This window comes from Rhinolophus hipposideros (assembly GCF_964194185.1).
Source record: "Rhinolophus hipposideros genome assembly, chromosome: 10".
NCBI lineage: Eukaryota > Metazoa > Chordata > Mammalia > Chiroptera > Rhinolophidae > Rhinolophus > Rhinolophus hipposideros.
In genome coordinates, this window is record NC_138056.1 from 49932644 (window position 1) to 49957630 (window position 24987).

General features: G+C 40.4%; 1 protein-coding gene across 2 annotated transcripts in view; it reads left to right on the top strand.

Moving 5' to 3' along the window:
* The first annotated feature begins 10953 nt into the window (after positions 1–10953).
* The window catches only part of ACER3 (alkaline ceramidase 3), a 116321-nt gene continuing 102287 nt past the window's right edge, over positions 10954–24987 (top strand). Inside the window, exon 1 of one of the 2 annotated variants that reach the window (XM_081065074.1) lies at positions 10954–11164. In XM_081065074.1, the coding sequence (XP_080921200.1) occupies positions 11062–11164 (103 nt within the window). In that variant the 5' untranslated portion in view covers positions 10954–11061. The remainder of the gene's footprint in view (positions 11165–24987) is intronic. The other variant, XM_081065075.1, reaches the window with a different exon arrangement.

The following is a 24987-nucleotide window of genomic DNA, read 5'->3' on the forward strand; positions in this document are numbered from 1 at the left end:
GCCCTTGCCTTTCCACTCCATTAAGCCATTTCCCCATGAAGCCTTCATAAGGCAATGGAAGTTGACAAGATCGCATGTAGTAAGGGGAAAGGATGTCAGCTTGGAGTAAGTCAGCCTTTGAGTTTGAGTTTGAGTTTGAATTTGAGCTCCATCACTTAGTAACCGCGTGACCTTAATCAAATCACCAACTTCCTTAATTTTGAGGGCTTCATGTGGAAATGGAGCATTAACACCTACCTCACAAAAGTATGAAGATTCGATGAAAAAAGATATGTATAAACTGCCTTACATGTAGTCAGAGTTCAGTAAATGTTAGTCCATTACCGGGTCCCACTATGCCAGTCTAGTGCTGGGTTTCTCAAGACCTGGTTCCTAGACCGTCTGCCTCAAAATGATCCAGGCTACTCGTTCAGCATGCAGACTCCTGGGCCCCTCACAGAGTCTGATTCTGGAGGTTTCTGGAGGGACATAACAAGCAGTGATTCTGACGTTCTCATAAGTTTGAGAGTCACTGGTCTTGTTGGTGAGGAAGCCAAGTAAAGATGGCTACAATGCAGAATGGTGAGTTACAATGGCAGGTTTGGAAAGAGTTTGTGGAAGAAGCCTGGACTGATCTGAGAGTTGAAACATAAGGAAAAAGTTAGTCGACGAAGCAGGAAGGAAAGGAGAGATTCAAGTTGAAGGACAAATGTTCACAAAGGCCCAGCAGTGAGAGAAGTGGTTCTTTTGGAGAAGAGTATTTTAAAGTATTTCAGTGTGACTAGAGTGTGGAATGCAGCCAAGAGGCCTGAGAGGTGGGCAGGTCACAAAGAGCCTTATTGGTCATGTCAGGGAGTTTGGACTTTCTTCTACAGGTAGTGGAAAAATCACTGAAATTTGTTTATACAAGGTCGGACAATTAAGTTCACGAACTCATCTAGAAAAAGTCCTACATACCTCATGGCTAACTATCACGACGGTCACCTTCAAAGTACTCCCCTTGGGAAGCTATGCACCGACGCCAGTACCTAGTCCACCCTTCAAAGCTCTTTTTCTGGAATTCTTTTTCTGGAAAGGCCAGCAGAGCTGTCATCATATGATCCTCGATGTCCTGAATGTCATCAAAATGTCTTCCTTTCAATATTTCCTTTATCTTTGGGTAAAGAAAGAAGTCATTGGGGTCAGATCAGGTGAGTAGGGAGGGTGTTCCAATACAGTTATTTGCTTACTGGCTAAAAACTCCCTCACAGACAGTGCCGTGTGAGCTGGTGCATTGTCATGATGCAAGAGTCATGAATTGTTGGCGAAAGTTCAGGTCGTTTTCGTCTTTTGCACGTAGCCTTTTCAGCACTTCCAAATAGTAAAGTTGGTTAACTGTTTCGCTAGTTGGTACAAATTCATAGTGAATCATCTCTTGATATCAAAAAAAGGTTAGCAACATCATTACAACAAGTTCACGAACTTAATTCTAAGTATTTAGAGAGCATTGCAAGTTTTGAATTTAAGAAAGAGCCTTCTGGCAGCCAAAGCATAAAGAATAGATTCTGGGATTGGAACAGGTTAAGAGTTTCCTCAGGGCCATGAGGTAGGGCACAGATAATTATGACCCGGACTGAGACAATGGCAGTGAGAGAAGGAAGAAAGTAGACAGGCAGAAGAATCTGTAGAGTATGATAACTGATTGGCTATGGCTGGATAAGGATAGGGAGAAGTGAAGGCTTCTTTCTTTAGCAAACTGGGTCAATGGTTGTGAATTTCACTGTAGTAAAAACACCATTGGAAGAGAAACCAGTGTGGAGAGAAAATGACGAGAGCACGTTAGAACATACTGAATTTGAGATCCTTATGAAATATCCAAGTAGAACTGTGCAGAAGACAGTTAGGAATGCGGGTCTATGAAATATCCTGCTAGTTGCTCACTCAATACACTCTCCCCCTTTTTCTTTCTTAACAAAAGCCAATTTTTGGAAGGTGATGTGACCAGTTAAAATATCCACCCTCCTAGACTCTCCTGCCAGTCTTCCCAGACTCTCTGTGGTTGGTCATGAGTTCGGACAAATAAGCTCTAAGTGAACATTCCTGGGTGGAGGTTCCAGAAAAGCTATTGTTTTCCTGATAATAAAGAACAGGCCCAGCTGGCATTTGTCTTTTACCGTGTCCTTCCTCCTCCTTCCTGCCTAAACAGAGTTGTGATGCTTAGACCAGTTGCAGCCATTTTGTGATCATGAGGATGAAGGCCCTTTGCTAAACGGGGCAGAGCAGAAAGACAGAAGGATTCTGGCATTTGGGGCTAGGCTGTTCTACCATGGCTGTCTACCATCTAAGAAAAATTAACTCTAATTTACGGATTGGTTTTCCATAACCTGTAGGAAAACACGATCCTAATTGATTCAAGGGCTAACGCTCTGGAAACAGATCTGGGTTAGAGATAGAGATTTAGATTGGCAACTAGATGGTAGGTGACAGCGTTTGGGTGGATATAAGGAAACCAGGCACCCAGATATTCACACATGTAAGCAATTCTCATGAGTTAAAGGGCAGAGAGGGCTCAGTTTGTAGGAAATGTTGAAAGAAGAAATTCCTATTCACAGGGCAAGTGTCTTTAAGTTACTTTTTTATTGTTGATGCTTCCATACCTTCACTCAGAACAAAACAATCAATTTAGGGCTATTCAATTATTAATCCACCCCACGAAATTATTTTGTAACAACTTTCCAGGTGCTTAACAGAAGGCTGATGCTCTGGTCATATGTGTGATGACTTACCTCCCAGGGTGTTTGGGGTTCAGGAGCTGACTTGGCAAATCTCAGCATTCCTCTGTTTTCCACAGAGCAAGTGCCTCTAGAGTTTCCTCCAGGGAGGCTAGAGTGAGGACTTCCAACGACCCGTGTTGCAATTTAACCTGACTGTCCTATTTTATTTTTAATATTATATTCTTTTTTTAATTTTTTCCTCTCAATTACTTTTAATATATGATTTTTCTTTTTAAAAAAATTTTCAGTTACAGTTGACATACAATACTATATTAGTTTCAGGTGTACAAAATGGTGATTAGACCTTTATATTTGTATAACTCACAAAGTGATCACTCTGATAAGTTTAGTACCCGTCTGACACCATACATAGTTACGACTATTACAATATTATTGACTATATTCCCTATGCTGTACTTTAGATCCCTTGACTCTCCTATCTTTTGCCACAAGTATATGCCTGGCAATTTTCCTGATTCATCTCTTCTCCCCACCCTGCCCCCTACAAAAAACAAACAAACAAAAAATTCCAAAATCCAAAAACCTATTTCCCTAATACATGGAAACATGTTATTCCCTTTATTGAACACTTTTGTTGACTCTAGGGTAAAGCCCAAACACCTTATTACAGCATATTACGCCTCAATCTTTCCATCCTCAGTCCCTGATAATTGTTCTCACCTCGCCCCCCCTTTCTATACAGTCAGCCACAAATGTCTCATTGGCCCACATTTCTCTTCCTTTTCAAGCTCTTGCAGGCTGTTTTCCTGCTCAATAATGCTTTCTCCACCTCCTGCTCTGACTGACTACCTCCATCTACCCACTGTAGCTAGATTAATTTTCTGGTCTTCCAGCAGCTGGGAATAGCTGGAAATCCAGGAGTGGTTCACTTCCTCCTTCTCCCTCAATCCCTCCCCCCAATCTCTCTCCAAATTCTGTTGCTTCTACACTCTAAACATCTATAAATTTGTCCCCTCCTCTCCTCACTACTGCTACTAACCACTGCAAGCCTCCTTAGAAGCCTCATTTCTTCAGTCTTTCCCAAATCAATCAATTTGTCCTTCTCTCTGCACATTTACCCATATCGATCTCCTCCTTAAAACCTTTTAGGTCCCTAATGGTATTGTCCCGATAGACCTCTTAAGCTTCATTTCCTATACTCCAAGAGCAAGGAGAAATCGTACCCAATATTGGCCCACAGTCCTCTCTGCCCTGCACAGCCCTTTCTTCTGAGCTTCTACAGGGCCAGCTTGGCCCTGTAGTTAAGAACATGGCCGCTGGCCCCAGATTGTCTGAATTCCAGCCTCTGCTTGGCTGCTTATTAGCTGGGTGTTCTTGGGTGAAACCTTTAATCTCACTATGTCAGTTTCATGTCTGTAAATGAGGGCTAAAGGTGGCCTCATTCATAGGGTTGTTAGAAAGATTGTAAAAGATAATACTGAAGAGTACTCAAAACAGTGTCAGGAACAGAGTAAATATTCTTTAAGTGTTGTTATAATTGTCTGTTACATTTCATTTTGATCCTTGAAATTTCTCTGTTTTGTCCTCTTCTATTGTCTAGAATTGTGTAGGAGACATGTCAGCAGATGGTTTGTGGCTAGGGTATGGGTGGTGGGGTGTAGGAGGTCTGTGAGGGGGAATGCCGGGAAACTAGGGGCCAAGGAAGCTTAGCTATCTCAGGGAGGATGAAATTGACTTTTTGTTCTCTGTAATCCAAATTGCATCTTATTTTGGAAAATACGACTAGGTCTTATGGGGAAATCAGGCTCAAATGTTCCCCACCATCTCCCCTATGCATGATGGACAGTATGACTTCCTGTGCTTCACCAAGGAAGCTTTCTCTTCCCTTCAAAGTAGTAATAGTAACACAATACTGTGAGATGTATTCTCATTTCATTTCACAGGTACTGTATTTTGCACCATTTTTTTTTTGTTTTTCATTTAACCCAAACATCAAATGGGTACTACTGCTTCCCCATTTTATAGATGGGAAAATTGAGGCTGAGAGAGGTTAAAAGGACCAAAATCAAAGCTTATTAAGAGATTTTCTTGCCCAATCATTATCAGAGCTGATACTCTGAACTGCTGTGCCAGATTGCTTCATAAAAATGGATTATTTAATCAGAGAAATATCTAGGGATTTGCTCACGTGTGAGGCCCAGTGCTGCACACTGGGAAAATAGAGAAAAATATGGGTGATCCTTTTTCTCTAGAAACTCATAGCTGCTTTGTGGTGCAAACTAGTCAGCAGGGAGTGATTACAAGTGTGGGAAATGTGGATGGTGCTAGGAGACAAGGAGAAGGAAGCACTAACTGCCTGAAGAGTCAGTCCTGGGCTCCAGCTACAAAGGCTGCAGCTGAATCTCAAACTCTGGGATTGAGAGTGATGATTATTCTAATAATGTTTCTGGAAGAGTAAGTATCAGCAGGTACATAAAACATTTATTCTTTAATGTTTATCATGTTTTATAAGTGAAAACAGGAAGCTCCAAAATAATCTGTATTTTTGAATTCTATTTTAATAAAACACACATATGTGTTTTAATAAAGCACACACACACACACACACACACAAACACACACAAAATGTTTGGCCAATTATACATCAAAATGTTATTAGTGGTTACTACTGAGTGATAAACTTTCAGATGATTCCTCGTGTATTTTTGTTGTGGATTATATTTTTATTGTATAAATACATTTTACATTGTGAAACATAATTTTATTGTGGAAATATAAATTGGTAAAACCACTTTAGAAAACTATTTGGCATCATTTAATAAAATTGAAAATGTGCAGATTCTTCCATTCATAGGTAATATGCCTAAGAAACTCTTGCACATGTGTATCAGATTTGTAAAAATGAATGTTCAGGGTAGCATTGATTATAATAGCAAAAATACAAAACAACTTATATCCATCTCAGGAAAATTGATAAATATATTGTGGTATTGTTATACAATAGGAAGCTTATTATAAAAGAGTAAAAATGAAGAAACTACAGCTTTATGCAACAATGTGGATTGAACCTTAAAAGTATAATGTTGAGGTAAAAAATCAAAAGCAAGACTCAGAAGAATACTTACCATATGAATCTTTTATAAAATTCAAAAACATGCAAAATCTGTGTTCAGGGATACATTCATGTGATAAAAGTATATAGAAAAGTAAAAATATGATAAAATCCAGGAAGGTAGTTGCTTCTGGAGAGAGGGAAGTACTGAGATTGAAGCACAAAAAGGTGCTTAAGGAATCAGTTAAGTTCTATCTCTTACGCTTGGTGGTGGTTATATCAAGATTGATTTCATGGGCTGGCCCAGTGGCTCAGGTGGTTGGAGCGCTGAACAATGGCTCTCCCAGGAGCTGGGCTGCCATGAGCTGCTGTGAGCTGCCTACCGACAACTGGCGACTGACTGCCTCAGCCGGAGGGAGCTCAAGGCTCATAATACCAGCATGGGCCAGGGAGCTGTGTCTTACACAACTAGACTGAGAAACAACAGCTTGAACCGGAGTGGGGGGAGGAGGCAGAAGAAAGGGGGAAGAAAGATTGATTTCATTATTATTGTTAATACTTTAGTTATGTTATATTATTTTTATATATTGTATATTTCATAAAACTTTTCTTACCTGTATTTTTAAATTTTCCATAATGAATTTGTATTGTTTTTTATATTAAACTGAGAAAGTAAAGAACAAACATAATAACATTAAAAAATTCTTATTCTCTTGTACCTTTTCTCATCCCTGCTTTTTAGTCATTCATTTACCTCATATTCATTGAGGACTTAACCTGTACCAAGCTGTTGTTGGGGGTACAAGGGTATTACATGGTTCCTACACTCATGGAGCTTACTCTCATGGGTGTTCCCTATAGCCCTGTAAAATTTTCAGAGTTAAGCTTCATTATCAATATTTTACAAACTTATTAGCAATTTTTAAAAATGTAGCTCTGAAGCTAAACTGCCTAAATTTAAATCTGGGCTCTGCTACTAATTAGTTATATATATTCAGGCAAGTAACTTCTTTGTACTTTAATGTCCCTAACTATGAAATGGGAAAAGAATCATATCTACCTCATAGGGTTGTTGTATTAACTGAATTAATATATATAAACAGCTCAGAACAGGGTCTGGCCATGGTAAATGCTCAATAAACATTACCTATTATTACTGTTCCATAAATATTCCCTGAGCACCAACTCTGTGTCAGGCCCAAGCAAGGGACTGGAGATACAGAGATAGAATGAGACAGGGTCTGTAAGACTGACTGTTAAACAGACTGTTATGAAAAGTGAGAGGAACTATGGAGGAGGGAAACCTGGGGTATAGAGGAGCATGGAGGGGCTTGCAGCTTGGATTTCTTTTGTTGTTGGGAACTAGCAAAAAGTGTTTTCAACAGGAATCTGGCTTAAAGCTTCCCAAACTTGTGTTCTCATTTGTTAGTAAAAAAATAAATATAGGTATTGAAAACAATCTACCCCATAGTAAGGGAACAGTAACATAGATATATAATAAATTGTGGTATATCTATAAAATTGAATATAACTATTAATACATTTACAAGGATTTTTAATGGCATGAGAAATGCTTATGAAAGAATATGAAATATAAAGGCAGCATTTGCATTATCATGTAAAAAAAATCCATAGATAAAATGCTGGAAGAAAATACACTTAAATGTCAACAATGGTTATTGCTAGTGGGTAGGATTATGACTGAGTGCTTTCCTTTATTTTTTACACCTTTTTGGGTATTGTCTAAATTTTCCAACATAAGAATGTACTGCTTTTTAAAAATAACAGATTTATTTAGATATAATTCACATACCATAAAATCCAACCATTTAAAACATTTTGTGTACAATATATACAATTCAATGGGTTTTTTTTGCATATTCACAGAGTTGTGCAACCATTACCACAATTTAATTTTAGAATACTCACCATGCCAAAAGAAATTCCCACTCCCTCTCCCAGCCAACTACTAATTTACTTTCTATCTCTACAGATTTGCCTATTCTCGATGTTTTCTATAAATGGAATCATACAATATGTACCTTTTTGTGTTTGGCTTCTTTGATGCAGCATAATGTTTTCAAGGTTCATCCATGTTGTATCATGTATCAGTATTTCATTTCTTTTTATTGCCAAATAATATTCCATTGTATGACTATTCCACATTTTATGAATTCGTTCATCAGATGATGGAATTTGGTTTGTTTTCACTCTTTGGCTATTATAATGCTGCTATGGACATCCTTGTACAATTTTTCGTGGACGTGTTTTCTATTCTCTTGGTATGTAACTAAGAACAGAATTATTAGGTGACATGGTAACTTTAGCATTTTGAGGAACTGCCAAACTGTTTCCCATAGTGGTTGCATTATTTTATATACCAGTAACGTATGAGGGTTCCAATTTCTCCACATCTTTGTCGACACTTATCATTTTGTCTTTTTGATTATAGCCATCCTAGTGTGTGTGACGTGGCATCTCATTGTGGTTTTATTTTGCATTTCTCTAACGGCAACATGAACATCTTTTCCTGTGATTATTGGCCATTTGCATATCTTCCTTGAAGAAATGTCTGTTCAGATGCTTTGTCCATTTTCTCATTGTGTTGTGTTTTTGAGTTGTAAGAGTTCTTTATATATTCTGAGTACAAGTCTCATCAGATACATGATTTGCAAGTATTTTCTCCCATCTTAGGTTGTCTTTTCACTTTCTTGATGGTAACATTTGTAATGAAAAAGTTTTTAATTTTGATGAAGTCCAATTTATCTACTTTTAATTGTTTTCTGTACTTTTGATATTTTATTTAAGAAACCATTGCAAGTAAATCATTGTTACAAAGATTTACTTTTATATAAACTTCTAAGAGTTTTATAGTTTTAGCTCTTACATATAACTCTATGATTTGTTTTGAGTTAAATTTTGTTTATTGTGGCAGAAAGGAGTCTAATTTCATTCTTTTGTATGCGGCTATCCAGTCGCGCCAGCATCATTTGTTGAAAAGACAATTCTTTCCTTATTGAATAGTCTTGACATCCTTGTTGAAAATCAATTGACCATAAATATAAGGGTTTATTTCTGGAGTCTCTTCACTATTCTCCATTGATCTACATGTTTATCCTCATACCAGTATTACACTGTCTTGATTCGTGTAGCTTTTGTAGAAAGTGTTGAAATCGGGAAGTGTGAGTCCTCCAACTTTGTTCTTCTTTTTCAAGATAATTTTGGCAATTCTGGGTCCCTTGTATTTCCACGCATTGCTTTTATATTCAGGGGAAATAATTTTTTTTAGAAAAAGAGAGAAAAGGAAGATAGACATTGCTCAAAGAACTGTGAAATCCACTTTGTACTTTCTGAGTGATATTATGCAATGAACCTTTTTCTCTTGGGCAGGGGAATTTTTCTCTCCTAAATTTTGTCCCGGTCATAGTAGGGTTTTTTGTTTTGTTTTGTTTTATTCCATTGTTGCTGAACAATGCGCAGGACTTAGCCAAGGCCGCCTCTCCTGCCTTGAATCTCTTGGCTGGGTCAGGCTTTCTTTCCACAAAGGGGCTCCCACAACACCCTAATTTTTGGTTTACTCCTAGCAAAGTATTATCACACCTTATTATTGTGGCCTCTACACTGTTTTCACTGCAATCTCATCAGCAAATTACTTTGAGTATTTCTGCATACTCATTTTGAGTATACAAATATATGTAATTTATTCATTTATAAAATATATACACTTATTACAATTTTATGTATTAAAACATAAACAAAAGAGAAATTTTAGAGGATGGGATGATTAGAAATAGAAAAAAATTAATTAGAAATAGAAATTTTCCCACACCTTTTATTTATCTCTCTGGAGACTGCCCTTTTGGATCTTTCCTATTTACCTCTGTGTGTTCCCAACAGTCAGCCAAGGGAACAGTCAGCCAAGGGTACATCGCAGGCTCAATGTCTACTGTTAAAAAAAATTTAGATATCCTACTATTTCTATTAAAACACACTGCCTCTATTGCTAGGTTTTGGACTCCGTAAGTAAAAGTTCTACATTTATCATCAGCTAAGGTCACTTTGTAGAGGCTGTGGGCTCCTCATCTGTCGATTTTTTGTTTTTCTTTTACCTTTAACCTTATCTGAATTATTTCTTTAGAAAACAGCAATTGTATTATCCTTAACTATGTTTTTCATTTCAAACTGCATGGTCAGGCAGAGTCTTGGGTGCTAGGAACGTGAAGACTAGAAAGCAAGCTTTCTAATCTGGATGTAGCACGGGGTGGACGTCAACAAAGGGCAGGGGAGCTCTTAGTGGTGAGAGTCACCGCAGGCTTCAGGAAGCTGGATTTTGAAGGGCCAGTGGGAGTTAGCCAAACAGTGAAGAGGAAGGCTGCCCCAGCTGAAGCGCAGGAGCGAAGGCAGGAAGGTGGAAGTGGACCAAGCACATTCCAAACTAAGGAAATGTTTGGCGTAGCTGAATCCAAAGGGCAAAGGCAGTTGGCCTTTGTGTTTTAAAAAGATCCCTCCGCAGCTCTGTGGAGTATTGGTGTCTTGAGGAAGTAGGGGAACCTGTTGGTTGCCTTGAGGGTAGGGCACAATTATAATTAGAGGGTAGAGACCTTTGGACATGGAAACCCAAACTGAAGCAGGTAAACTCTACTTTCATGTCCTGGCGGCACTCTTCTTTTAGGACCTCAAAACCCATGAAAATTTTTTTGTCCAGTCCAGGGTTGTTGTCCTTTCCCTTGCGTTTCCAAGACACTTATACCTTTAACGGAAAATCACTGTATTTCTGGGGAGTCTGGGGGCTGTTTCTGGGCTTCTTCGAGGCCTGCGGCCACAGGAAGATACTAAGGTGCATTTCTGCACAGGTTTTATCAAGCCAGAGCTTGGTTGACGGTTTCATCCCACCCCCGTCCCAATTAAATCAAACCACACACACAGATGGAGGCTCCGACACATCCTGACAGTAAACCGCCTCCGGAATATCAGAAACCCTGAACTTACGGCCAAGGGCGAGTCGAGGCAAGGCAGGCCGCCCAAGTCACAGCCACCGGCCTTGCAGGATCATACCCCTTCCAGGGGAAGGAGGGTGCAGGGCAACCCCGGTGCTCTCGGGGTGGGGCCTGCGCACGCGCGCACGGTCGGGGCGGTGTCTTGGGGCCGGTGGGCGGGGCCTCCGCTCTGGGCCTCGTCATGACGGGGCCGGCCCCGCCCCTCGGGGAGGGAGGGCGGGGCGCGAGGCAGCGCGCGAGCAGGGCCGGAGCCCGCCTGGCAGCCCGCGGAGCCGATCGCCGCGAGCGGAGCGCCTGGGTGGTGGCGGCTGCGCGCGCGATGGCTCCGGCCGCGGATCGCGAGGGCTACTGGGGCCGCACGACCTCCACGCTGGACTGGTGCGAAGAGAACTACGCGGTGACCTGGTACATCGCCGAGTTCTGTGAGTGCGGCTACGGTCCCCGGGCCCCGGCCTGAGGCGGGCGGGAGGGCAGGAGGGCGCCGGGCTGAGGGGGAGACTCCGTGTGAGGTCGGGAGCGGGCGGACCTGGTCGCCAGGGAGGCGGCAGGCCCGGCCGCGGGGGGAAGTGCGAGCCCTGGCCGGCGGCAGGACTGGGGAAACCGCCGTGAAGGGGCCGGATCGGCATCCAGTGTGTCCCTGCGGGGGGTCCGGTCGGGCTGGGCAGCGGACGCCGAGTGGGGGGTCCCCACTGGACCCACGGGGAAGCCGGAGGGGCAGGGTCGGGAATAGGAGCTCCTGTCTGAGGGCCGGAGGGGGCACAGCCAGGTGCGTTGGGAGATTGGGGGGCTCCCTGCTTAGAGGGGGGCCCGGGGCACCTGCCCCTGTGCGGCCGGCGCCGCCGTCGCCCCGAGGGCACCCGAGGAGCGCAGGGCTTCGCTGAGTCTCCCTCCGCCCCCGACGTGGAAACGCGGAGGCCGCGTTCTCCTGTTTCACTTGGCGGCAGACCTCTTCGGTCACCGCAGGAAAGCGGTCCCCCACCTCAGCGCCCGCCCCCGACCCTCCGTCCCCTCCCGCCCAGACTCTCCTCACACACCGGAGACCGTCCGCTTTCTGAAGGCGACTGACTATCCGACTGTCTCCTGGCGCCGGAGGCGGGAGGCAGAGCACCGGGTCTGCCCCTTCCTTCCCCGGGCTGGCTCTCCAAAGCCCGCGGGGCCGGGCTCCTGCTGGCTGCGCTCTGCCTCCCGTCCGGCGGCCGGGTTGGGGGTCGTCGGGGACGCGGCTCCCGCAGATGGCACCTTCGGGGGGCTCGGGCAACAACCCTCCGCGGGCTGCTGCCCCTGACGGTCAGCGCTGGCCGCCTCTGGGGGGGTGTGCGTGCGTGCGTGTGTGTGTGCGCGCGTGTGTGTGTGTGTGTGTGTGTGCGTGCGTGTGTGCGCGCATGTGTGCGTGTGCGTGTGTGCGTGTGCGTGAGTGTGTGCGTGTGCGCGTGTGTGCGCGTGTGTGTGCGAGTGTGCGTGTGCGCGTGTGTGCGTGCGTGTGTGCGCGTGTGTGTGCGTGTGTGTGCGTGTGTGCGCGTGTGTGTGTACGCGTGTGCGTGCGTGTGTGCGTGTGTGTGCGTGCGTGTGTGTGCACGTGTGTGCGCGCGTGTGTGTGTGCGCGTGTGTGTGCGTGTGTGTACGCGTGTGCGTGCGTGTGTGTGCACGTGTGTGCGTGCGTGTACGTGTGTGTGCGTGTACGCGTGTGTGTGCGTGTGTGTGCGTGCGTGCGTGTGCGTGTACGCGTGTGCGTGTGAGTGTATACGCGTGTGCGTGTGTGCGTGTGTGTGTCAGGCTAGGGGAGCACGGGAAAAATCTGCCTCTTCTTCTTCTATTGTTTACTTTGGTCCAGTTTTGAGGCCACCGTGTTTGATCCTTCTTCAGGTCCCTGCTTCTGGCAAGGCACAGAGAATATGTGCGAGCTATTATGACTTCCTTCCTTTCATTGGATCTACTTTCTCAGGACATGAAGCAAAAACTGTTTTGAGCTCACCTTCCCGTGGCTGGGTCCTTCTCCCAGGCATGTGTGTTTGGCTTGTAAGAAAGAGGCTAGGGTTTCCTGCCAGCGGATTCTGCTTAATTCTGATCCCAGTAATTGGCTAAGTTAAAAAACAGAAAACAGAACTCTTGTTGCGGTTTTCAGGACTTGAGCACCATTCTCTTTAAACCCCGATTTCGACTAAGATTTTTCCTGAATTACTAGGTTGAATTTATAATTAAACGTTCCATGATTTTTCGTGAATTACTAGTTGTAATTAATCATTTTTTACTTAAAAGTGGAAGAATATGGGCAAAAGGATCATTTATAGTGACACTGGCAGCCTACCTGTTGGCAAAGGAAGCACCTTACCAGTTTGTTGTTAGATCATGTTGGCAAGTCCGTACCTGGTCCAGAGGAGGTCTGTGAGGGAAGGGACTTAAAACCATGCGTTCTGAAAATAAATAATAAACAAAATCTGACAAATAGGAAGGTTAAAGCAACATACATAATAAACGAAATGTTTAGATGTTAATAACATCTAAAAACGACAATAACAACAAACATGCTTTCTGAACGGGACGTGTTGCATGGAAAAGAAGCTCAAGGGTCTTCAAATGTTGGATGGGCTGTCATATAGAGCATGAAACGTTCTGTCATTCCCTAGAACATGGACTTAGTGCCCTAGGGTGGAAACTTAAGGGGAGAGATTTTGCTTCAACGTAAAGAAACTTTTTATATAAAGATATAGTCTTGGAATGATATAGTCTTGACTTGAGAGGGAGAGGGCTTTCTGTCACTGAAAGTGTTGAAATAGACATAGCTCAACTAACTCACATGAATATTTTAGGTGGAATTGTTTGGTAGAGAACGGGGGTTGGCTTTAGTTGGCCTTTAGGTTCTTTGTAGCTGTATGCGTTATTATAGGTAATAATGATCTGAGGTTTAGAACCAAGGATTAGAATCAAGAGAGAAAACTGACAGTTAAGTCATGTGAGCTGTGAGAGAGCAAGATACTACTGTGCTGGCAGATAGCTCTGAGAAATGGGAAATGGCTTTAGTTCTTATTGTCCTCAGAAGAGGAAATTCTGCGCAGACTGCAAGGACAGTTTTGACATAGGAATCAGAGGTTGCAAGAAGAGGAGGAGTGAATGTTGGCAGCCCTTTCCACATGTACCTTGGGAGAAAATGAGCTGGAGGAAGTTGTGGTCAGTCAAGTCTTTTTACCCAGCAAGTGGTGGTTATCTATCATATCTTGGAGTAAGAGAAATTGATCTTTGAAAAATATGCTGATTAATAATGATATGTTTAAAACAAATGCATTTTTTGTCATTCTTAATAGAAATATTAAGGGTAATAAAAATGATAATAGCTATACCTAAGTGTTTACTATGTATCACACGTTGCTAAGCACTTTGTCTGTCTTGCCTCTCTTGATCTTTACCATAATTCCAAAAAGAAGTTATTCTTATCCGCATTTCACAGATTAGGAAATTGAAGTTCTAGAAGTAAATTATCTAAGGCTGCAAAAAGTGGTGTAGAGGTAGTATTCAAGTTGAGGTCTGACTCTAGAGCTACTATACCATATTATTTCTTTTTTAAAAAATTTTTTTTTTTTTAATTTTATTGGGGAATAGTGTGTTTCTCCAGGGCCCATCAGCTCCAAGTCATTGTTCCTTCAATCTAGTTGTGGAGAGTACAGCTCAGCTCCAAGTCCAGTTGCTGTTTTCAGTCTTTAGTTGCAGGGGGCGCAGCCCACTCTCCCATGTGGGAATTGAACCGGCAATCTTGTTGTTGAGAGCTCACGCTATAACCAGCTCGTTGTCTTCAATCTAGTTGTGGAGGGCGCAGCTCACTGGTCCATGTGGGAATCGAACCAATAACCCTGTTGTTCAGAGCTCGCGCTGTAACCAACTGAGCCATCCTGCTGCCCTACCATATTACTTCTATCACATTTCATTGTTTTGCCCTTACATGCAAGGGATGAGGACAAGCATGAAATAGTTTGCTATCAGAAAGGACAAATTGAATAACTATTCAAGAAGCTTCTCTTTCAGCATTAGGGTGTGTGTATTTTGGGTAACATAAAGATGAGTAGGGGAATTGCATGTTCAGATATGTTCAGATATGGCACTGATTCTTGGTCAAAAGCTGTTTCTTAACGTTACCAAAGATCAATCTTCTTTTCTGTTTGAGCAGATTATAAGGCCCAGGGGAAAGGGTAGATAGTTTCTCTTTAGTTGGAAATAATAAGCACCTTGATGTGCCAGGAGTGATAGATACAGGCAATCCTCACTTTATATCATAGTGATATAAATACAAATGACCGCTCAAGTTAAACTTGGCAAAGTCACGTTAATGGGAAAAGTTCCCATTGTTCTGTGACCTTTAAAATTTTTCATCAAACATTGTAAACCCTTTTATTGTTGGTTATAAATACAGAGGGTGCCACAAATATACACACACACACACACACACACACACACACACACTTTAAGAAAGGAAAACTGTATTAAAATTGTAATACTCAATATATGAGAATACCGGTAACAAAAGATGAATACAAGTCACGTTTGACTTCTGCAATCACAAGAGATGCTCAAAGTAGTTGCCATTTGGCGTTCAGACACTTCTGATCACAGCGAGCTACTGTTTGAAAAACACTGACCAAAGTATCCATCGTATACATTTTTTTGGCACCCCTGGTATAGAGAAATGAAAACAATATAGAGAAGTGGAAAAGATAGTAAAACTAATATCTGTTTAGTGCACTGTAGTTTAAAACATTAAAAACATTGAGAATTAAACTGTTTTGTTTCTTTCTAAAAGAACGTATCCAGAGTAGTTTGAACAGTGCTTGCCTTCTTGTCTTGAAACTTGGAATGAGGGTTTTTTCTATGCCTTGGTAAATGGTCATACTCCTTTCTAAGTTTGGATCCGCTCCCAACAGTTTATTCTTTGCACTTTCAATATTGTGAAATACCTTTGAGAGTTCCTTTAATTCAAAGATTTTTGCTGGTGTCACTTCTAGTCCATCTTCATGCTTTTCTCACAATCACTTTCTTCATTTGTGTCAATAAGTTTGCCTTCACTGCGTTCCTCTAGCTGCATGTGGCCACCTCAGTCTGAGGGGTTAACCTGGCAGCAGGGTCAACCCTGTCAGCTCTTCCGTCTGTCACTCCACTTATGTATGATTGGAATTTCACTTCCAACATTGACACTGTTTGTTTCTCTGCTGTCCTTTCATTATTGTTTGCCTGTACCCTCTTTGGATTATTCACTTTTGTAAAATGTCAGCGAAGTTCATCACCAGGAGACAAGGAGGCAGCTCAACGACACCCTTTGCTGTCTGTACGTGGGCTAAATAACAGATGTGCAGTGACTGTCACCAACAGACTTTGCCCTGATGTTTTATCCATAGTTAGAAATTCAGGCAGAGAGATATTTTTGTCTCAACACTTTGAAGATATTATTCCATTGTGTCTTTGCTTTTATTTTTGCTGATGACAAGTCTTCCAACAGCCTAATTGTTCTTTTGTAATTTATTTTGTCAAATCCACCAACAAACTTTGGAAGAAGTGACTTGGTTAATCACAGATGATGATGTGCTTCTATTATTTATGCAGTGATTTGTGGACTGAAGATCTACCAGCAAAGTCTGTTGTAATATATTTATAGTTAATATACTGTGATAACTGAAATTTAGATTGTCTTGTTGGGAGATTGGTATTATTTAACTAAACTGTGGTAACTGGAATTTGTGCATACTAGAACCTTGCAAAGTGAAGACTGTATTTCTAATCCTCAGAACATTCCTAGTAAGTAGGTAGTGTTATTCCCATTTTATAGATGAGGACACTGAGTCTTAGAGAAATTAAGTAACCTGCTGAGCATCATACAGCTATTGAGTGGCAGGAATGGTATTGAAATGTAGGTCTGACAGCTCTTTTTACCAAGACATACTGTCTACAGGAAGTGGAAGTCCAGGTGCTGTTGGTTTCATGGAAGAAATATTATCTAAAGGGAAGTGGAAGGGAATTCTATACTTTCATTATCGCCTTAGAGGAGAATTACCCAGCTAAATGTTTTTCAAAATTTTTTTTTGTTTATTCAGCAAATACTTACTGAACACCTTTTTTGTCATTGACTCAGAATACAAAACTATGTGAAGTCTGCCAGTTCCAGGTAGCTAACAGGCCCGTAGGGGTATGGATAGATAAGTTCAAGCAGGCATTTCCTACTTTTAAGGGAAATGCATTCCTAAAAATGTATTTGAAAGGCAAATGTCTAAGAATTGACACAGTATGGAAGAGGGTTTATTTATCAGAAAGCTAAAAAATATTTATAAATTCCTAATTATGGGTTTTATAGGGACTATCTCAGTCTGAGGGGGTAACCTGGTTAGTAAAACATTTATGGATGGGGAGAATGGATGGTAACTTTTGATAGGCTCATTTAGCCATCTCCTTTTTGTCCTTGGGCTAGGATGGTTCAAGCTAAGCAGGTGTTGTCCCTTCTTACAGGTTTGCTGCCCCCTTCCCATGCTATTCACAGGAATTGGGCAAAAGGAAAGCAGGGCAATCCTTAGTCTTTAGACCATTATTATGGGATTCACTTCAATGGGGTCTTTCTTTCTTTGCCACTGCAGCACAAGACCAGAGACGCTTTACCCAGCTGCCTCTGCCATACATATATGCCACTCAAGGCAGCTAGCTGCTTGTAGCTCATTACTACTTTTCTTTAGGCTCCTTCCCACTATCTTCTCTGTAACCTCAAGTTAGTGAGCATATTTGAGGCTTTTTTTGTTCCTGGGGTCCCATGGGCTGGCAGAGGGGGCATCTAGTCACCTTAAAGAAGATGGTCTTTTTTCTAAGGATTATTGACAGGCAAGCACTACTGCCTCCGACTTATAGCTCAAAACCCCTGTAAGTCAACTGAAGAATGAAGGCCAAATGAAGAGCCAAATTCAGCATACAAAAGGATTTAGAATTTAATGTATAAATCTGCCGTCAAAACTGCCACTATATTTTCAGGTTCTGTGATGGGCGTATGTTTGTGGTACATTGGAATGCAAGGAAAGGGTACTTAGTAAAAACTTACAGCATTAAGGCTTTAGAATTAGTGCTAGAAGAACTGCCATATCAGCTGTTTATTTATTTATTTATCGTGGGAAAATACACACGAAACTTACCATCTTAACCATTTTTAAGTGTACAGCTCAGTAGTGTTAGTTACATTCACATTGTTGTGCAACCAGCCTGTAGAACTCTTTTCATCTGGTAGGACTGGAACTCCCCATTCCCTTCTCATCATCCTCAGACGCTGGCAACCACATTCCACTTTCTGTTTCTAAATTTGACTACTCTAGGTATCTCATAGAAGTGGAATTATATGTATTTGTCTTTTTGTGGCTGGCTTGTTTCACTTAGCATACTGCCTGTGTGGTTCATCTATGTTGTAGCATGTGTTAGAATTTCCTTCTTTTTAAAGGCTGAGTAATATTCCATTGCATGTATATTCCACATTTTGCTTACCCATTCCTCTGTTGATGGACACTTGGGTTGCTTCCACCTCTTGGCTATTGTGAATAGTGCTGCCATGACACGGGTGTACAGACAGCTCTTTGAGACCCAAAAGTGGAATTGCTGGGTCATATGGTAACATAGCAACTATTTTAACCTTTTCATTAGAAAGAACCCTTTTATTTTCTTTGTTGGGCTCATGAATTTATCATTATTCTTACATAAATAGTAATTTATTATTACTTCTGTATAAATTGTAATTATTAATGTATTTACCCCCATTTTCATTAATCAAAGGCATATGTACTGTCAGAGGAGCTCTAGTCAGTGACCACACTGTATTGATTCATGAGATGCACTCACTGATTACCTTAATGTATTGATATAATTCTAGTTCAAAGCAGAACAGCATAATATTTTCATTGCTTCCTTATTGTGGATAAATGTGATTTTTGAAATACTGAAAATAGCCAATACAAATAATAATAGCTAATATTATGGGGCACTTAATGGGCAAAGCTCGATGCGTATATTATTTCATAAGAACCCTTATTATAATCCTCATAACAACCCTTTTAAGTTAGATTCAGTTAGTGGTCCTACTTTATAGATACAGAAATTTAGGGCACAGAGGGGTTAAATAATTTATGCAAGGTTTTCCACTTTGCAAAGCTAGGATTTAAACTCACACAGTGTGACTCCAGAGCACATTCCCTTTCTCTCTTTCTTTTTTACTTTTAAAATTAGCTTTGTTAGGTATGATTTACTTACAATAAAATACATTCATTTTAAGTGTATAGTTTGAAAAGTTAGACAGGTGTATACATCTGTGTAACCACCATCCCAATTGAGACATAGACTGTTTCTGTCATCCTGAAAGTTACCTAACAGAGCACTCATTTGTAACCAGATGGTGTACTGCTTGATCTCTGAGGTAGGTACTATTTATTATAATGCTAATTTTGCAATTGAGGACACTGAAGTTTAGGAAGGTTAAGTAACTTGCCCTAGGTCACACTCTGTTAAGTAGCAGAATCTAAGTGACCCAAGGGCCATTTGATTTCAAAGCAATGCTCTTTAACTACCATACTTCTTGCCTCCTTTCATTACCAGTTTTTCACACCCCAGTGGGAACAAGGACCTTTGGTTGGAAATTACTGGTCTGACCTTCTCCTTTTACATATAAGGAGAAAGACCTTGGGAATTGAAGTGATTTGCCCAAGATTATGTTGCAAATTAGTGGTAGACCAGAATCCACATTCTGTAGTTTGTCAGTATGGGAAACGGTTGAGCTGAGAATGACGATGTCAAATATTGTTGATGTTATATTGTTAATGAGTTACAGGAACATAGGACGTCCTCAGGACAAAAAAAAAGATCCTAATGGGGCGGCCGGATGGCTCAGTTGGTTAGAGCGTGAGCTCTGCACAACAGCGTTGCCAGTTCGATTCCCACACAGGCCAGTGAGCTGCACCCTCCACAACAAGATTGAAGACAATGAGCTGCCGCTGAGCTGCTGGAGGGGCAGCTGGATGGCTCAGTTGGTTAGAGCGCGAGCTCTCAACAACAAGGTTGCTGGTTCAATTCCTGCATGGGATGGTGGGCTGCGCCCCCTGAAACTAAAGATTGAAAACGGCGACAGGACTTGGAGCTGAGCTGCGCCCTCCACAACTAGAGGGAAGGACAACTACTTGGAACTGATGGGCTCTGGAAAAACAAAGTGTTCCCAATGTTTCCCAATAAAATTTTAATAAAAAGCTCCTAATGCATATTTTTTTATGGTGGAAAGCACTAACATCTGTAGAGTGCTTTGCAGCAGCGGTTCTCAGACTTTAATGTGCTTGTGAGTTGCCTGGAGATCTTATTAAAATGCATATTCTGATTCCGTAGGTCCAGAACGTGGCCTTAGAGTCTGAATTTCTTATACATTGTAGGTTATTACAATGCTGCTGCTCTGCATGGAGACTATACTTGAAGAAGCAAGGCTTTACAGTTCAGAAAGCACTTTTAAGTTGTTTTCCCTGCGAGGTGGAGGTGTTGTCCCTATTTGATGTAAGGAAACCAAATTCAAAAGGATAACGACTTGTTCAGGATCCTGGGCCTTGTACTGTAACCCAGGTTTCTAACTTTGAAAACGAAGTTAGCTGTTCAATGCCGCCCTTCCCTCACAATCACACGGTGAAAACACGCGTGTGAAGGAAAGTTTGAAAATGATTGTCCTGGGTAATGAGCAAAATTAGAACTTAAAATTGAACTTTTTCATTTCAGAAAGTTTTCATTCTCATTTGCTCCTAATACCTTCACTAAGCTCAAATCAAACCATCTTTAGACTTAAGTCTGTAGTTACTAATTAGAGCTTAGTAATACTTGAAGACTAAGCACATTTTGAAGTCTAATCTGGATTTGGCATTTACCCAGTTTGTCTGAGATATTAACTAGGAAGAATTGTCATTTGGTAGCACATGTTGGAAGAAATGATTGACCTTAATGGAACAGTAACTGGTTAAATGGATAAATAAGGATAAATAAGGAGAATAAATACTTCAAATGGTTGGGCTGAGCTGGACTACACAGAATAGTAAACATTTAAATGAAAGTCTTGCCCAGTCATTATTAATTAGTTCAGGTTAAAATGTCAAGTTGTTTCTTAGGTTTTGAGTTATACCCTTGTCACTTTGCCAACTATTTCCCAGTCAGTGGAAAAACTCACCTGGAGAGTTTTAGGTAGTGCGAAAAAACATTTTAAAAGAAGTAAAGGCATGAAGAAGGGACCCTGCAAAATGACAGAGCCCAAAAGAGACAGCAAAAGCATTTTACAGTGACGGAAATGAAATTCTTACATGTTTTACTGTGGGGAAAGTACATGATATAATGACTTGGAGTCAGAATCAAGATTCCTCTCTGAACTTTGTTCCATTGAACCTTGTCACTTTGGGCAAATCACTTAATCATTCTTTGTATCAGTTTACGTTCCATAAAATGAGAATAAGGATATTTGGCAGGGTTATGAGAATTAAATGGCATGATTATATGTATATCTATCTCTATCTATCTATCTATCTATCTATCTATCTATCTATCTATCTATCTATCTATCTATCTATCTATAATCTATCTACCTGAAAACACACAGTGAAGTGCCTGGAAAATACTAGGTGCTCAATAAATATTAGTTGAATTGGAATCTAGTCAAAGTAAGTTTAAAAAAATCATACTCTAATTGTGGCTTCCTCATCTGTGCTGGTAGTTTGTGTGAACTTTTATGTGTGAACTTGACTAGGCTATAGTATCCAATCATTTAATAAAATACTAATCTAGGTGTTGCTATGAAGGTATTTTGTAAGTGCGGTTAATATGTACAATCTGTTGACTAAGTAAAGACGACCCTCAGTAATGAAAGGCCTTAAGAGCAAACGTTGTGTTTCAGGGGTGTGAGGTGGGAAGGTTAAATGTTTATTTGGGGAGGTCTCTTATTTGACTGCTCACCTTTGTACACCTTCTTTCCCTCTCTTCCTTCCTTCTTTCCTTTCTTCCTTCCTCCCTTCATTCCTTCCTTTCTTCTATCCTCCCTTCCTTCCTCCCTCCCATTCGTTTGTTTGAATATATTATGAATATACCAGAATTTGTAGGTGTTCGCAGTGGGAAGTGCATTGGAGTCCCTAAGGTGCCACACAACCTTAAACTGATTGTTTTTGTACATGCTGTTCCTTTCCATTTGTAGCTATATTCTCTGGGTCAGTGAATACCTCTTTAAACCTTGACTGATCACTTCTTACAGATTTAGGTGCTTCTTTGTTTCCCTTTGAAAACTTTCTATTGACGGAAGGATTAAGGACAAATTCTAACATGGTGTGAAAAGCCTCCCTCCTCCCCCTTAATGAATATTTTCACACATACAACAAAGTTGGAAGAATTTTGCAGTGAATTTATGTTCACCTGCTACCTGAATTCTACCATTAATGTTTTACTATACCCATTTTATCACTTATGTATCCATTACTATTTATCCATTCCTCTCTCCATCTATCAATTCATTTTATTTTTTGACACATTTCAAAGTAAATTGCTGGTATCTGTACACTTTCCGCTAAATACTTCAACATGACATTATTAATTAAAGTTCAATGCTTTATGTTTTCCTCTTGATGTAAAATGTATATTCAATGTAATGCACAAACCTTAAGTGTGCCTTTGCTGAATTTTGAGAAATGCGTGCATCTGTATAACCAAAATCCCTATCAAGATACAGAGCTTTCCATCAAGCAAGAAAACTCCTCATGTCCCTTCTCTGTTAATCCCGACCTCCACCTTCTCCCTTCTCCCCAGGGGCAAAAATATTCTGATTCTTTCCCCCCACCATAGATTAGATTTGCCTATTCTAGAACTGCATGTAAGTGGAATCAAATAGTATTTACTATTTGGTATAATGCTTCTTTCACTTATCATAGTGTTTTTGAGATTCATCCATATCATTGCATGTATTGATGATTCCTTTTTATTGCTGAGTAGTATGCCATTATATTAATAACCCACAGTTTGTTTATGTATTTTTCTGTTGATGGACACCTGGCTGTTTTCACGTTTGGGCAATTATAAATTCAGCAGCTATGAACATTCTCGTACAAGTCTTCTTGGGGATATATATTTTCATTTCTTGTAGGCAAACACCTAGGGTTGGAATAACTGGGTCAAGGGTAGTTGTATGTTTAGTTTTATTAGAAACTGCACATCTTTTCCCAAAGTAGATGTACTATTTTATTTTACATTCACAGTGTTGGAGCCACATTCTTGCCAACATTTGAGCTGAGTCTTTTTAATTTTAGCCCTTCTGATGGATGTGTCATTGTAGCTCATTATTCTAAACTTTTAGTCTTTTTCCTTTCCCTGTAGTCCCTACCTTCCCTGCTTACACTGTATTCCTGCCAAAACAGGCTACTTACGTATACATTTGTACTCCTATGCACCTTTCATTGTTCTTGCTGCTTGTATGAGAGGTAGAATAAATTATGTTTTAAAGTCATGAAGTTTGAGGGTGGTTGTTACTCAGCACTAGATAACTGAAACAGCGTCTGAAGTTGAGTTTGGAGCAATTGCGATTTCCTATTGTGTAAACTCGGAATTGCACCACACCTTTTATTTAGAAGATGAGACTTTAAACATAATAATAAAGTTTAATACTTTTATAGGTTCTTCTACCAGGAGATTTCAAAAAATTTTAGAAGGATCGTTTTATTTATCCTTATAATGTACTCATGAGACTCAAAAAAGGTATTTTACTCAATGAAAGTGAGTAAGTACTTCAAGGTTGAAATAACTGAGTTGCAGAGCTAGAAAAATCTTTGACTCATGATAGGTATACATTCTTGCTCTGAAAGTTCTTTAACTTTTCAGAGCAAGCTGCTTTTAACGGCAAGTGGATAGACTGCTATGAAGCCAGAAAACAAACTGAAGTCCAAAATTATGCACGTTAAAATCTTGATACTGCTACAAAAACTTTTTATGACTGACATTCGCTCATTTATTCTTTCATACAAGACGATAAGGAGAGATTCTAGGTAAGATAGTGTTCTCCAAATGAAATATTATGGTTTCTAGGCTATTTTACCTGCCGGGTAGCAGTTGGCCCTTCACCCCCCGCCCTTTTTTGAAAAGCAGACATGAGGACATGTGTACTTTGTTGTCTGATATCCCTTTGATCACTGGAGTTGATTCAATTAGTCTTGCCCGTCAGATGGATGTTCTCTGTTCTTTCACTACTCTAGGAATCTCAGACCCAAAGCTTGAAAATTGAAGAGAATTATGACCTTGATAATAAGGGAGGACTATTCTTTGATTAAGAGCAGTCATCATTAAATAAAAATTTAGCCCCCTGTGTGCCCTTCCCTAATTCCATCTCCCTTTTTCTCCAGAGATGACCGCTATCCTTAATTTAGTGTTTATCATTTTCTAGATATTTATCATTTACACAATTCTAAAACTATACGTTTAGGTTTGCGTGTCTTATATTTTATGTAAGTGGAATTGTACCTTATATATATATTCTTCTGCAACTTGCCTTTTCACTCAAATTGTGGTCCTTAGTATCACCCATGTTCCTGAGAATTGCCTGTGTTGATGGGTATAGATATAGCTCATTTATTTTTATGTTGTTTAGAATTCCACTATATGAATATTTTCATTCATCCATTGTTCAGTCATTGGATATTTTGTTTTCAGATTTTTGGTATTACAAATAATGCATGAGCATTCTTGTACATCTGTGGTGCACACAAATGTTTAAGAGTTTCAGTATGTACTCAGGAGTGTAGTTGTTAGATTGTAGGGCCCATATTCAACTTTTATTAGATCAGAAGTAGCTTTTTGGACTCATGACCCCTTTGCACATTTAAAAATTGTTGAGGACCCTGAAGAACTCTGAGTTAAATCTATTGGTATTTACTATGTTAGAAGTTAAAATTGAAAACATTTTAAATCTTTATTAGTCCATTTAAGAATCATGCTTGTGAGAAATGAGATTTACCCAGCTGTGTATCAGTGGTTTGCTCCTTTTAATTGTTGAGTAGCATTCCATTGTATGAATAATACCATAAATTGTTTGTCTGCTCCACTTTGATGGACATCTGAGCTGTTTCCAGTTTTTTCCAGTTTTATGAATAAAACTGCTATCAACATTTTTATACATATGTCTTCATCTTTCTTGGATAAATTCCTACGAGTGGAATTGCCAGGTCATAGGGTTGATTGGTTTATGTTTAGTTTTATAAGG